The sequence below is a fragment of the Phasianus colchicus genome, chromosome Z, assembly GCF_987193195.1.
Source record: "Phasianus colchicus chromosome Z, bPhaCol1.hap1.1, whole genome shotgun sequence".
NCBI lineage: Eukaryota > Metazoa > Chordata > Aves > Galliformes > Phasianidae > Phasianus > Phasianus colchicus.
Genome location: NC_143476.1, coordinates 32532814 through 32548856, shown reverse-complemented (window position 1 = coordinate 32548856; position 16043 = coordinate 32532814). Strand labels below are relative to the sequence as shown.

The window sequence follows — 16043 nt, the reverse complement described above, 5'->3', positions numbered from 1 at the left end:
ACCTTAAGAAGGTTTATATTGGCTCCACTTACTCTTTTACTTTCTGCTATAAGAAACAATCCCTGCTTCTGCTGGAAACCCACAAAATAAATTTAAACTGAAATCTTGTCCAAAGCAGCCCAGCAAAATAAGCCTGTCTCCAGTCTGAGTGGTGTTTGGCTGCAGCTGAATCACACTGATACCTCTGAGGCTGGCATGTACCTGACCCTCATGAGAAATGACTCAAGTCAGCTTTGGTGCCAGAAAGATTTACAAAGTAGCTGCCCTACTACTATTACTGTCCTACGGCAACAGAATATTGTCACTTATATTATTTAAATCAGTATCGTTGTGACATGATTTTCGTAGAATGCTTGCTTAAAGTCCAGTGAGACCTCACTGAGCCGTACCAGTACCTAAAGAGGCCTATAGGAAAGACAGGAAGGGACTCTTTATCAGTGTAGTGATAAGGCAAGGAAAAATGGTTCTAAACTGAAAGATCATAGTCTTAGATTGAAAATAAGGAAGAAATTTTTTGTTCAGATGCAGTGAGGTCCTGGCACAGCTGCCCAGAGAGCTGTGGGTGCCCCATCCCTGGAGGCACTCGAGGTCAGATTGGATGGGCTGCCCAAGCTGGGGTGCGCAACCTGCCCGCTGCAAACAATTGGAACAGAGGGGGCTTTAAAATCCCTTCCAGCTGAAGCCATTCTGTGATTATATGATTCTTGTTCCCTTCAGGAAACCCACCTGATAACTCACAGCCCAGAAGTTCCATTCTCAATGTGCAGTGTCGTCGGCAAACCTGAGGATACAGGCGTATGTACTGTGATTTTATTGGAGGCGTGAAGGAGTTAGCATATGGGGTATTGTTGTCCACATTTCCACGGAACACCTATAAAAAAATGAAATTGTTTTAAAAACATGCCAAAATTGATACTAAAGGTGTAGTCCATTTCCATGCTTCAGAAATATCCACTCTTCTGACCTCCTTTCCACATTTCACGCAGAGTTTTTCAAAGAGAATGCCCCATTTCCTCCACTGTTCGATGAGGAAATCTTTAAGCAAAACACATTTCCATTGGCTTGCACCAGTGAGTGTTTGCTATCTGCACTGAATCAGGGCCTCTATCTTGTCACTCCTGGGAATCTACTAATCTACTGATCTACTAATGCAATAAATTACATCTTCTTGTCTAATTAGTGCATTAAATAGACCTTATTCAATTTAACCTTTAATTATCTGCACTGATTGACATTTATTATTCACCTCTACCCCAAGAGCCTGGTCTAGTTTCCACTGAAGTGTACTGTAACCCTCCCACTGATCTCAGTGGGCACTGAATTAAACCTATACGCATTCCTCTATTTAGATCTCATTCTAACAGTGTAGACATGCTTTGTTTGTGTTTTGTTTTCTTCCCTCATTGCACACTTTTTTACACAGCAGTTTAATTCCCTTCATGCATAAAAAAACACATGTCCAATTCTGCTAAGTGCTTTCACTCGATTTTAACCTATACAGCAAAGGGAATTTTACTGTTTTGTACGTACAGCTCTCTTTAAAAACTGTAGATGCACACTTCTCACTGGATGACACTGTTTGTGTAGCAAGGAGATTAGCACTGATGAATGAGTTCAATGCTTTAAAGGGTTAACACTAATCTGCCAATGTAATAAGACTAAATTGAAAACAAAGTAATGAGTAATTACTGGTAAACTAATTAAAATGAAAATCAGATAAGTGTAATAAACAGGATTTTTCTATCCTTGGGACAGAGCATTTATACGACCATCAATTAAGGTATAAGAAATTCTTAGCAGACAGAAAGTATGAATTTATTGATTTTTTTTCTGGAATAAAATAAGAACATGGCAAGCTATATCAAGCTGTCAAGTAATTAGGCTCATCTACCAGAGATAGCTCAAATTACAGAAGGTGGCTGGACCACAAGGCATATTCATACAGAGATGACTTAATCTTACCATATCCTCATTTGTGCCTTTTACTTTGTACATTGTCCATGACTTCCCATCATTGCTATAAGCAATTTTGTAAGATTTCACATACTCTGGACTTCCAATCCTCTTGGCACCTTGGGTTATAACTCCAGTGACTCGCATCTTCTTCTGTAGGTTTATCTGAAACAGTAAAATGGTACAACTTCACTGCTAGCCTACGGAGGGACACAATTCTGATCCTAGATTGCTTTGATTTCTTCTTTTTTTTTTATATCAGAAAGAAAAAAACATACCTGTAACATCCAAAATGCTATCTTTACATCTGTACTAATTACATCTTTCATCCATTTCATATACATACACAGAAAATAAAACAAAACAAAACAAAGGAACAAAAAGCTGACTCAGTGCATTTCTTACCACTTGGGATGGCAGCCCCAGGGCAGGGGTATGCAGAGTCAAGAGAGGGATCAAGTGTCTGCCAGCCAGACATTTAAATACTTTACAGTGTGATCTCAAGATTTTCTCTCACTTGGAAATGTAATCTAGCAGCTATTAAGGATTATTAAACATCAGTGTTAGAATATCTTATTACATATTATATGGGAAAGTGAGGAAAGGCAGTATTTTACTGCTGTGGTTTTGTGAGGCTCTAGCTGTTTCTCTGCTATGTGACTGAAATAGTTAGGCTTCTAATATTTTTTTTTTTTTAAAGCAAAAATAAATGTCAGTGTTGCTTTATCACATTTCTCACAATAAGTTGTGAATAACCACTCATACATCTGTAAGAGAGAGGAGAAGGTGCCTATAAAAATTAGATTTTTTTCACAGGATCTTTCTCATAGATACCACGAAAAGTCAGGAACATTTGCAGCTATAATGGAGAGAATGAAAGAATTTAGACAGGTATTAATCAGAAGAGATTCGTGTCTGTCTGTCTTGGAAAATCTTCTATGTTACTTGTTTCTCAGATGAAAAAAAACCCACCAACATACGTTTGTAAGAGGACAGTTCCTGAGATTACTGTCATTTCAAAATTTAGTTAGCACAGAGCAGCAGTCAGACACAAAGATTTCTGGAATTCTGTTAAAAAGATTTAACTCTCTGTATAGAATTTAAGATTATTCATAAATAGACAAGATAGAAAAATATGAAATATATTTACAAAATTTATAATAAAAAGAAAATCATCTCCAAAAACAAATTAAAAAGTACAGTCAAACATAAAACAATCATTGATTATTTGCCTTCTATATGTGCTGTCCAGTGATATCTTCAGGAAAAGGAAAATCTCAAGGAAGATAACACAATACCAAATAAGTTTTGTTAGTTTTCTTTGATCTTATGCATATACCTAATGTTTCAGATTCACTCTTTTTTTTTTTTTTTCTTTTTTTCCCCCAAATGTTAGAATAAGGAAATGTTTTTGGATGAGGATTCACATAGAAAATATTTCTTATGATTTGTTTGTAAGGAAACCATGGCTTTACACACCAGATTAGGATTATTGCTACACTGTCTCCTTTTCATGCCTCAGCCTCCATCTTTAATGTACAACAAATCAAACACTGCATCTCAAGAAGCAAAATAATGAAAAATCCTCCACCAGTGAAAACCAAAAATGATTTGTTGAAGAGCTAAATGTTACGGCAAGAATTGAAACTTGGAGAAAAAAGAGCACTACTGAATGAAGGTTTGATGAAATAATAATCAAAATTAAATGAAAATAATTTTTTGATACTCCCTTAATATACATAATATTTCACCTCAGTTCTTTAAGGAAGGAAAAACCCTGCCTTTGTTCTGCTGTACAGCAGGTCCTTCTATACCCATACATGGCATCTGAACATGTAAGTTACACAATCTTACTTCTCTATTTTAACAGTCAGAATCTTTCCTTCTAGAGGCTTTCTCAATCAAGTTCTGAATCATAAATGGAGATCTGGATTTAAACAGCACTGAGCTTGAAATAACTTAGGAAATGAAAACAAGACATGATGGTTTGCAATCAGGTCTGCAGGTTTTGTCAGTGTTTGCAGAAAAATCCTGGTGAAGGGGGAGGAAAAATGCCTTCAAATCCTTGCAGCTTTCTTACATGCAAAACCCTCATGAGGCTAACCTCGTGACGGCAGTAGCTCCTTTCAGTGTACACGGATATAGCAGGATCTAATTGGCCTTTTGTGTCTGAGTTCCTTTATGGGTTTTAAACTTCTCAAGTCAGAGCTTAGTAAAACACAAACTATTATAACTGTTCAATGGCTATAATGAAGCTGGTGCTGAAAATCTTTCTTACTTAATGTACTTCAGCAGGAAGCACAGTTCCCAATGTGCAATGTGAACCGGCATTAAAAGCATTTTCAATGCATTTTTTTTCTATGGCTATTGTGAAGAAAAACAACTCAGGATGCTCTACTTTGTGTACATAAAAGAAATACAGATTAAGGTTTGGAAGTAATATATTCTAATTATATGGCAACTTTGTTTTCAAACAAAGGAGTGAAAATCAACAAGACTAGAACAAGAGTACAACACATCATTTTATGAAAAGGCAGTAACTTATTTGGGCGTAAATCTACCAGGCAAATCAAGGATGATAGAAGATCCCTAATACTTCGCGGGGTTTGCCCCAGTAATTTAAGAATTAATGGATTGCAAAGGCTTTGAAAGTAGAAGATGCTTGCATAAAAATCTGAGGAAAGCGTTGCTTAAGAATCCTGATGCATTCTTCCAACCTGGCTTCCTTCTAACGTTACACTGTGAAGAGAGCAGCCCCATTCATGGTGCTGCAGTCAGCTCCAAGGTACAGCAACTTACACATCACTCACTGTAAAGATTTTGGTTGTGATGTTTCCACAGGAATCCCAGTAAGGAGTGCCCACTGCTGCACTTCCTTCCACACCATCTGACAGAACTTGAGTAAGGTGCCACTTGATACCCACAATTAATCTCCCTGAAACTGCCTTTGTATTTCAGTGCAAAACTGTCCTTTGGCTAGAGTAAATGATGAACACTAAATCAAGCAGGTAAAGCTGCATGTAAAGGAAAGGCCATAATCTCATTTAAGTCCATTCAAATCTAATTCTAAATGAAAGGGGTGATATCTGCATAGTCACAGAATCACAGTAAGACAGAATCATGTGTTGGAAGGGATCCTAAAAGTCCATCTAGTCCAACTGCCCCACAATAAGCAGGGACCTCTACAGCTACATCAGGTTGCTCAGAGCAGGGACTAGCCTGGCCTTCCATGTCTGCAGGGGTGGGGCTTCCACCACTGTTTGGGAAACCTCTTCCAGGTGGCACAAATTCACTATGCTGATACGGAAAGACAGTTGGCATGTACTGCTACAGTAATAGGACAAGAGGGAATAGTTTTAAATTCAGACAGGGGAGGTTTAGGTTAGATTTTAGCATGAAGTTTTTCACATGCAGAGTGGTGACACACTGGAACAGCTTGCCCAAGAGGTTGTGGATGCCCCATCCCTGAAGGCATTCAAGGCCAGGCTGGATGTGGCTCTTGGCAGCCTGGTCTGGTGGTTGGTGACCCTGCACATAGCAGGGGGTTGAAACTAGATGATCACTGAGGTCCTTTTCAACACCGGCTGTTCTATGATTCTATGATATAGCCAAAACCAAGCAAAAAATAAAAAAATAAAAAAATAATTGCTCAGGCAGTGCTTTCAAGTGTGGCACGTGCTTAAGCTCTGGGGAGTAATTACACTCTATCAGTTTAAAATATTCTCACCAACCCTTAAATTTCATTTAATTTTGTTCTTTTCAATCACCATAACCTTCCCAGAACCATGATTAGACTACTTTTCTCATCGCAGCAGTTTACAGAGCCACTGCCTTTTTCAACAGGAGAGGAAGAAGCATCTTGTCATGTCTTTTGCTCTTGGCACTGATTCTGTAGCAGTAATTTTCACTGGTGTACTAATGTCTTTGATGGCAATGATTCACAGAAATCAGTTTTGGGATGCTATATCATTCAGATGTCTAAACAGTTGAAGATGTAGGCAATCAAAATTGATATGAAATTTAACTGAAAATAAATCCTTGTCAGAAACGAAGAATAAACAAAAAAGACTATTTTTCTCAGGAGAAAGTGTCAATATGAACAAGGCAAGTTTACAGTTCCTACAGATTGCATAGAATAAAGACAGAGCATTATTTTCAAAGACATTTCAGAACCAACCCTGCAAATCTGTAATGCACTTCTGCAGCTTCACTTCTAGGTGTGAGCAAATGGAAGATCGTAAATCTGGAGGAAAACACATCGTATTTATGAGGGAGCTATTCAACCAACTGCCCAAAAGTCCAAAAAGAACTTCCCAGCATGCTTAAAAAACCATAAAACTACAGAAGAAGAGGCAAAAAGTCATTGTCACAGTATGCCAATGTAAGAAAACAGGAGAAATTAGGTATTCCATCAATGGAAATTCATATAATCCTGCAATTTCTGAATAAATAATAATTAGTATGCAGAAGCTATGAACTTGATTAAAAAACAAGAATAAAAAACAGTTGCATCTATCTAATATTCATTATTTTATAGAGAGAGGAGAAGGATAAAAAGATGGGGTGACTTTAGGCGGATACCATATGCAATGCTCTTGGCCACAAACATAGCCATAATCTTCTCATTTACTGCTGCACTATTAACAATAACAGAACAGGTTGGCAAGAAGTACACCTTAACAGCAAGCTTCCAAGAAATGCTGTTTAAAGCCTTTAGAAAGTGCTAGCTCTTTGAAACCTAAAGTGTGGCTTTTCATGAGGCTTTGTTCAAAACAGAAATGCAGTTTACGGAGAACTATGATGTTTACCTAGTTCAGTTATGAGATACAATAGCATTGCTATAAATAATTCTCCATATTCTCATTCTCTGGCATAAAGTATATATTTTTTCACTAAACTTCACTATTACTCATATAAAAATAAGACCGATCAAGGTTATACTGCAAAAATAGGACTGATCAAGGTTATATGCAAAGATTTATTATAGCAACCCTCCCTGATAATTTCATCAGCTTTTGAAGGATTGAAATTTAATTTTTTTTTAAGTCATAATTCTGTTAAAGCCAGATAGAAAGCTCCCACAGAAACATTTTCTGATGAGAAATAGGGAAATTTGCCAATGAAAATGCTTGTAATAAACTCAGGGAAGGAGTAACCTGTCATGATTCCTGCAAGACTGAGAAATATAATGAGCATGAAAGCTCCCTCCCATGATTCCCCTTCCATCTTTAAGCACCAGTGCACGCTGAATACACTGAATGCTGCTGTTTCATTTGGACAGTCTGTCAGGAGCAGGGGGCTGCAGAGCAGGACTTGGAATGTGATGAGGTCCAGGAAGGCCAGCGCAGGTCAGTTCCTATTATTTTCCCTGCTTCAGAGTATCCACGCATCTCGATCTCAGGTGTTTTTCTGTCTTGCTCGTCTGTAGCTGTCTGTTGCTCTCCTAACCAGGCCTGTCAGCAGAGCTTCTCCAGGTGTAGCTGAGGGCAACGATGTGGTCAGGACAGCAGCAGCTATACATGTCCTAACCAGCAACCAGACTAGGTAATGCAGTTATTTATCCATGGCGGCACTGCAGCTGTTGCTGTTCCGGATAAAAGTTTGTTACGCAGAGAAAAGTCAACATGTTTTATCTCAAATTCGTGACAGTCTGGGAGAACAAACACAGTCATTTGCTATAAGCCACTTTGGAAATGGTAGTTCCTACTGTGACTGTGGGATTGTGCCCTGCAGGCAAATTGATGAGATACCCAGTTATTTCTGAGCACAAACCCTTTTCATTTCACTGACTTCGATGCAGATTCAGCAAAGACTCTCCACAGCTTTCCTACTAAATCCTCTGCAAACACATCCTCCTCATATTGTCATTTCAAGGTGCCTTGCACATTTCTCATCTCATACAGTAAAAACAGAGCTCTCAGGTCTTCCTTGTACTTTCGGCTTAGTCCCAGCCAACCACCTAAAAGCAACCCAACATCTTTGTGTTCCTCAATTAAATAAATTAAGTAAAACTGTGTATGTTTCCAGCTAGGCAAGTTGAAACAGAGGTGTAAGCTGGCCTGTTAATTTAATTTTCAAGTCTGTGAAAAGATCAGAACGCAGTTCAAAACCCAGTTATATGGAAAAAAAAAAAAAGTATACATAAGTAAAACCAACTACAAGGACTATTTGGGCCACACTGTAATGTTAACATGGAGGAGTGTATGTTATGAATATAAAAAAAAAATTCTCACTTTGACATTTTTTTGAAAATATTCACTTTGTGCCTCCAAGTGTTTACGTAATTAGAGAGACTAAAAACTTACTTGGTCTGTTTCCTATTATTAAGCCATTATTTTCGTCCCAAAGGTAGTTGTTATGAATGACATTAACTGCATGATATGAATTATTCAAATACTGGTATATTTAGGCTGCCATCTGAAATAGAGGTCCATAATCAATCTCACATTGTTTAGAGGCCCGCAGCCTTGAAAATTTCTTCTCATTTACAAATTCCTGATTAACTTGACATTATATATATATACATATACCTGCTATTTAATATTAGCTAAGAGACATTGGAGTCATTTATTGCTATTGTTAACTCTGAATCATCTTTACATAGAATGATCTGGGTTGAAATGGACCACAATGATCATCTGGTTTCAACCCCCCTGCTATGTGCAGGGTCACCAACCACCAGACCAGGCTGCCCACAGCCACATCCAGCCTGGCCTTGAATGCCTCCAGGGATGGGGCATCCACAACCTCCTTGGGCAACAGAAAAGAACTTCCCCCAGATGTCTAGAATAGATCTTAAATTATCAGTCAAAGAATGCTCAAATAACAACAGTTGCCAAACAAACAAACAAACGAACAAAAAAACCCCAACATCTCGATGAATTTCTGCATGTAAAATAGTTCTGATCAATAGCTCATAGATGTTGGGATGTACGTTGACTGCAGAAACACTTTTAATCCTACATGAAAACTCTGGTAAAAACTTCGGTAATAGATGTGACCTACTCTCATCCCAATAAGGACAACTGCAAAGAATTCTTATTCAGACTTTGGCATGCTTTGCCTAGGTCCTATGTATCTTCTCAGCCAAGGATACTGTGACTCAAAAGGAAATGTGCTACAAAATGACAAATCAGATGACGAAAATCTCTTCATTAGTTTTGAATGTTAAAGCTAAGCCCGAAGTTAAACTCATCGATTGAGGGATGGAAGCTGAAGCAAAAACTGAAATAACTGAGAACATGTAGGAGATCAGACTTCCCTGGCACTGTGGGATTACTACAAGGGGTTTTACACATTCCCTAATTTTAACACACAAGAAAACTGAAGCTACTTAGTTCCTTTACCAGAATACAGCCAGTAAAAGACAGCATTGATAACAAATGAATAACAATCTTTGTAGAGAGTACTTCTTAACCATAGTTCACTAACCTGCCTTTTTTTTTTTTTTAATGCAGTGAATTTATAGAAATTATTACAACTGTAGAGGAAGGTGAAGAGATTCACTGAAGATTGATTTCATAGGCCACAGTTGTCATGGACTATGCAAAGGAAAAACAACCTCTGCTACATAATTTTGGCTATGTCAGTTTTGGGAGATGCTAAGGATCTAAATTTAGTCTGGATTTTTTTAATGAGTCCTATGCTATACTACCTCAGTCTGTAATCCAACAGTGTTTTTAATTCCTAATGACTCATGATGCAATATTTCAGTTTTTGTAACACAAAATACATTAAACATACATCATAAAATACGTCTTTGCACATCTTTTCCTTCTTGGTTCAAATAATTCTAATCATCAAAAACCTTCCTGAATCCCCATTTTTCAATGGGCCTGGCAGCCACAGATGGTTTTATGCTGCCTATTATGCTGACCATAACATCTTTACGTTCTTCCCATGTATCTGCTAATTGCTTGTCTCGTTAGTCTAAAGTCTTTTTCACTGCCAGCTTGTAGAAGACCGAAGGAACGGTGAAATTCCAGTTGTAATTAGGACTTTCTGACTGATAATAATTAGAACAACTGTTAGAATGTGCTCACTTCATGACATAATTTGTAGGAGAAATACAAATAGGAAAATAGGAGTACATAAAAGCAATACTTCCTACGTATTATCAACTTTGAAAATAATCTGTTGGTTGCTATGAGACTGGTTGAGTAGGGAGAGAGGCCAAGGCTCTAGATGGGCGCAAGTGGAATGAAGAGGTAGACTAATAAGCACACAGGTGGCAGATGGCTTTGTGTCTGCTGAAAAGACTATGTCAGCCGTCTGATTTTGCCACCCACAGATGCTATTACAGAAAATGAAAAATAGGCTTGAATGATTAATCCCTCCTGAGTCCTGTGAATTTGGCTGAATATTGGTTGAATCACAACAATAAATAAACCCTTACTTTCCATTATCCCTTCAAATTAACAACCAATAGATAAAAAAGTTAACATTTAAGTATAGTTACCCTTGAGTGTCCTGATGTTCAGGAAAAAAAAAAAGATTTTCTTATCATTTTAATTAGCTCTGCATTTTTCCTTAAAACAAATTTTCTTTCTATAGAAGCTGATAGGCAGTAGATTTAATTAAAATGGAAAACACTGCTTGGCTTTGCAATAGACCAACAGAAACCCTTCTCAAAATTGAAAAAAATATCATTGAGAACTTTGGACTTGAACAATGTCTCTTTATCTTAACCACTCATGGAATAAGGTTACAAAATGTGAGAGTAAAACTCATTCTTACTTTTCAATCCAGAGTTTCAGTGAAGTCAGCTGACAAGCACACATCATCATTTCCAGCAGAGGTCAAGGACTATGAGTTTACTTTATACCCTGATTCCTGCTTTAATACTGTGGTGCTGGCAACTCCTACACTCACCACATAAGACTGTCAGTTTTCTCCAATATCTCTAAAATCACAGAGAAGCTCTGAGGTACAGCCAGGGTCTGCAGGTACCTGAAAACTGAGGATGTGTCAGAGCCTCCATTTACACTGTGCTGTTCTGTCACTTATCATATGAACTCAGCACACAGGAAAGTTTCAATGCACGTCTCTGTGCCATGCAGTAATATCTATGTATCCCAATCATTAGCTGTAGTGAAGTAATTTAGAACAGTCTTTCTAAAAGTAAGACCTAGCAGAAGACCACCTGTAAGCAACAATTATTTAGTTTGTCATCTTGAAAGTGAACATTTACGACCCAAAATATGACCTGTTTGACTATCTCATACCAGCATAGTGTCATCTAACTAGTTTATATGGTGCTGTTCCCACTGAGGAACTGTGATGCCCACACATCACTTCATTACAGTTTGTTGGCTTCCATATAGGTGTGAAGGTATCTCTGCATGCCACTTGCTGTTGGAGCAAGAAACCAGACAGACACACATTTGCTCATTTAAGCCTATCACCTTTTGCTGTTTGATTACCATGATGACTGTGACAAATCATTAGTTCAAAATATATGTTGTTAAAGGTACATGAAACAATGTGTTTAAGAGTACTGTTACTTCAGCCATTCAGCTCCATTACAAAGAATTATTAAGGAAAGCCGATGCACAAGCTGACAGAGCATGCTATGGATAGTGTTTATAACAGCATCAAGTTTTTGTTGCCATGGGAATGCTAACACTGAACTAACTGTTTTTGTGTATTTGAAACCTCAATCAAAAGTTGTTTGAATACGTATGTGTGTGTGGGTGTTTGTGTGCATGAAGAATGAAACTAAGAGATTTAAGATAATATCAAATAGATAACGAGATACGGGACACAAGGGAGTATCTGGATGATTACATTAGGAAACAGGCATCTAGTCCTTTTGTTTTCTTGTCTGAGTAGATAAACAATATATTTTTTTGTCTGTAAGCTAAAGATTTAGACACTGATGAAGATCTACAGTTTGCAGACATTGGTATTAAGTTCACTGAAGTCAATTAACTTCTGGCGAACTTTGAACATCTGAAGAACTTTTCCAATTTCTGTAGTTCCAAAGTCCTTATAGGGCTGTTCTGAGAGAATTCAGAAGTACCGTTTTTTATTAGTTTCTGTTCTCTTCTGCCAAGGGCTTTCAGGTACTTATTGTCACTTTTTAATACTCCCCAAAGAAATCTTCATTTGAAACTAAGTAAAATTTTGGATTGTTGACAAAAAATGAAAACCTTTAATACATTTTTGAGCATTTAACTTATCAGATTAAGTCTTCCTGTATGGTTCAAATCACCTTACATGATGGCTCTCAGATCATATTTCATAAGGTTCACTTGGCCACATTATACTAAGCTGAGAGCTATATTAAGTAATATTAAATATTTAATCTACGATGATAGGTATTTTTGGAAGCTGATACAACAGTACTCATGAATGAGGAAATGAACTTTGACAAAATGAATGGTTTGACAGATGGTCGTTTGCTTAGAGCTCTTACTAACAGATGTTTGAATGAATGTTCTGAAAGACCTCTGTGTATTTTAGGTTTTATCATTTTATTAGCAAATAGTTATCATCTGGTATATACTTGCTCTTTGGAAGTTCTTCATGTGGAAGCTGCTATTTTTTTCCCCGCTTTTTTTAGGGGGGGGAAAGAAAAAAAAGTTTATGTTTTACTCTTTCCTGGCTGGCCATGAGAAGGATGGAAAACAGCTTGTATTATACTGTTTGTGTGTTAGAGCAGTTATGAGTAAACACAATTAATTATGCCAGTGTTACAGACTGTAAGCACTCAAAAAGGGAGGCTGAGAACCAGAGTTCAGACTGAGGCCATAGAAGTTGTGTTAGGTACCTATGTGGAAAAAAAAAAAAGAAATTAAGCTACAAATTAAAAAAAAAAAAAAATGCATTCTACCAAAAAGAAACAATATTTTAATATATTCAGAATAAATAATAAAAAAAGAAGTAAATCACTATAAAAGTATCAGTAACGACTAAATAAAGTGCTTCTGGTACAGAAACAGGAATTTAAATCCTACGAAACAACTATCCTAATGAACGCAGTGCAATTTGTGTCTTACCTTGCGAATTTTGAATAGAAAGTCTTCAAACATATCAATAGTATAATTAACCCACAGAGGCAATGTGGTGAATGCTCTGTATAGGCAACACTGTGGTGTTTTGTTCTCCGGATGAACAATGCCATCTCCCATACAGCGTGCAGGCTCCATGTGCACCCTCCAGGGAACTGAACATTTACATGCATTTCATAGATGCTTACTAGACTGCTACTTAATTAATCCTTCTGATTTCTGCTGTGGAAACGTACTATACAAGAACTACATTTTTTTTGACTCTAACTAGACTTATCTGATCTTAAAATTCTAAATTATTACAGGAACCTGAGAAAGCTTTAGAGAGAACCTGCTGGCACAGATATCGCTTTCTAATTGAGAATCTCAGTGGGAAGACTATCCACTTACAGTTCCAAGAAGTGTAACAACAAAAGATTCTTTTTCAACTGCAAAAGTTAGTAAAAAGAAAAAAAATATTAAAAGTGGTACTTAAAAAACCCACAATATTAAAAAAGTAATACTTAAAACTAAATAAAACAACATATTTGTTTTAGATCAGAATACTAATATATGCAAATTGCCAATGAGAAGTTGAACAGCTTTTCAATTAATCTGTAATATCTCAAAACATGGAGTTGTATCTAAGTTTCAGGATGTAGTTTCAGAAAAGCTATTTAGAGAACAAATTAAAGAATGCTATAGCACTTTGATTCCATATATTCTAAATAAGACTTCCAGGCTTTTGATTTTCAAAATATATTTGATATTTAAAAATTGATCTAAGAAAGAAAAACAGTACAAAATAGACATAGAAAGAAGTTAATTCCAAGATGAAAATGCATTTAATTCCAAGTCTAAACTAAATCCTCTTCCTTTTCATAGTAATAAAGCAAAATATTTTGATCTTTTTATTTGAAAGGCAACTTGACCAACATAAATGAATTGGGAGAAACGATTCCAGCTATTTTAGTGATTGATAACTAAATACTTTTTTATTCTTCAATTTAACATCTTATATACAACAATCTCCAGTTCAGGCCCTTAACTATAGTACTTAGTTCATTTTCTTACTATTCTCTGTCTATAGCATATGCTCAAATCTGCTCTCTGCACCTGTGGATTAATACTGACTATAGAAAAACAATTTCCATGTCCAAAACCCCAGAACACTTTAAAGAAAAAAATGGTGATAGCCTCTCATATATGCCACAATTGCTGCTGTTATCAGGTTTGCTCCTCACTGATATCTTCTCAATCACATTCCGGAGAGAAAGACAATTTCAGAATCTCTTGTTCTCAGATATGACAGCTCAGTCACCACAGAACAGCAGCAATTACACAGTCACCAGCAGGTACTGATGTTTTCCACTCCTTGCCTAATTGAGCAGCCTCAGCTAGCACCAGGAAATTAAATTCACCCCATCCTTCCCTTAGATAAAACTTCACTCCACACTCAGATTTTTACTGTCTGATCTGAAATCTGGTACCTTTCACCCTACTCTTTTCACCCATCTCTTGCATGCCTTCATGCACCATCTTACTTTGTTCTAATTCTGGCACACACTTTTGAGGATGTTCTTAATGTTCCCTATGACTTAGCATCCAACAAATCTCAGCACGATCTGCAATGCAGTGGTAGAAACCACTGGAGTTCTGCTGTGAGCTCCTTCCCCACTCCAGGTTCCAGATACAGGTGGTGTAGGGCCTACTATTCTTGGGCCAATTAAGCTTTAAATAGATTGATATATGATCTATTGCACTCATATATATATTATATATATATATTTAATAGGACAGAAAGATCATAACTACTGCAGATGTCTGAAGAAACAATGTTCTTATATTATGGGATAGTATCCACCCACTTCCCTTTCTCATCTGTGAGCACGGTTCTTCAGATGCACTCTTTCTCCAGAGTTACTCATACATCTTAACAGCACAAGTTAATAATTTTGCTACTGTACACTGTTCCTTATATTGCTAGTTATACCAAATTTTTCTACCTCTTTTACAGTGTTCTTTATGACACTCCATTTTATATATTTTCTGCATGTCCATTATGGCTTAAGTCTTTGAGTATTACATGAATAATAACTTCAGTGACACAAAAAAAGAATACTATTATATGGAAGGAAAATGGAAATTGGCCATGAACAGGGGAAAGATGAGTTAAGAAATGCAAGTTTTGGTTAGTGAAAATGGAACAGAAGAATCAATGTAAGGCATAGATATGGATGTTAGGTTAGAAATCGCTAGAGAGGAGCTAAATTTAGAACATCATCATGTTTCCAGCCTTGTTTCAGAGATTAGCTGTTCTTACTAAAATATTACAATTTTATTTCAGGACAGCAGAGAACAGTATAGACATGAGTGGGAAGAAGAATGATGAAAACAGAGAAAATGAGAGAAGAAGGGGAAAGAAGGATGACTGAAGATAAGTATGTGAGAGTCAGAGTGAAAATTTAGGATTTGGTCCATTCCCCTAAATCTAAAATTACTTTGCATGTGGTACAGAGAGAACTGATCAACAGTCCCACCCATGGCCATCTGTATTCTGATCTGTACTGCCTTAGGAAAATTCATATGTGAACAGTGTGGAAGGAAAAACAAAGATATGAACTATGTTGAAGGAAGGAATAGAGATAGAGCCAGAATGAAAAGAAATAGCATATTTTAAAGTCATGAATGCAAAAGGACAAAAGGGTAAAGAAAAATCAGTACTCTCTTAAGAAAAGAGTTCTGATGAAAACAGTTTAACCAGAACAGGCAAAGTGACCATTTTGAGAGACTGAACAATTCTGGAAACATAAAACTGTGGAAATGCAAGAAGACAATGAGATTTTTTTCTCATTGTATTCTAAAATATTAGATGTTAATGCCACTCATAAAGCAGTGAACTGTATACACGAGTGTTATTTCATCGGTGTCAACCTATGCAGGGAAACAGAGATCAGCAGAACTTTAAAAGGGACATACAAGTTACTCTGACTTTAATTTTCTTTGAAAAGCACGGTCACTGAACCTTTAAATCACAAGCCAATTATAAGCATTGTAGTGCCATTATTAATTACATGTAGAGTGTGTAAATTTAAAATG

General features: G+C 36.8%; 1 protein-coding gene across 1 annotated transcript in view; it reads right to left on the bottom strand.

Annotated features, from left to right (window-relative positions):
• The window catches only part of EDIL3 (EGF like and discoidin domains 3), a 270698-nt gene that overhangs the window by 60158 nt on the left and 194497 nt on the right, over nucleotides 1-16043 (bottom strand). Inside the window, exons 7-8 of the mRNA XM_090131571.1 lie at nucleotides 1963-2118; nucleotides 727-871 (exon numbers count right to left, since the gene is read on the bottom strand). Of these exons, the coding sequence (XP_089987697.1) occupies nucleotides 727-871; nucleotides 1963-2118 (301 nt within the window). The remainder of the gene's footprint in view (nucleotides 1-726; nucleotides 872-1962; nucleotides 2119-16043) is intronic.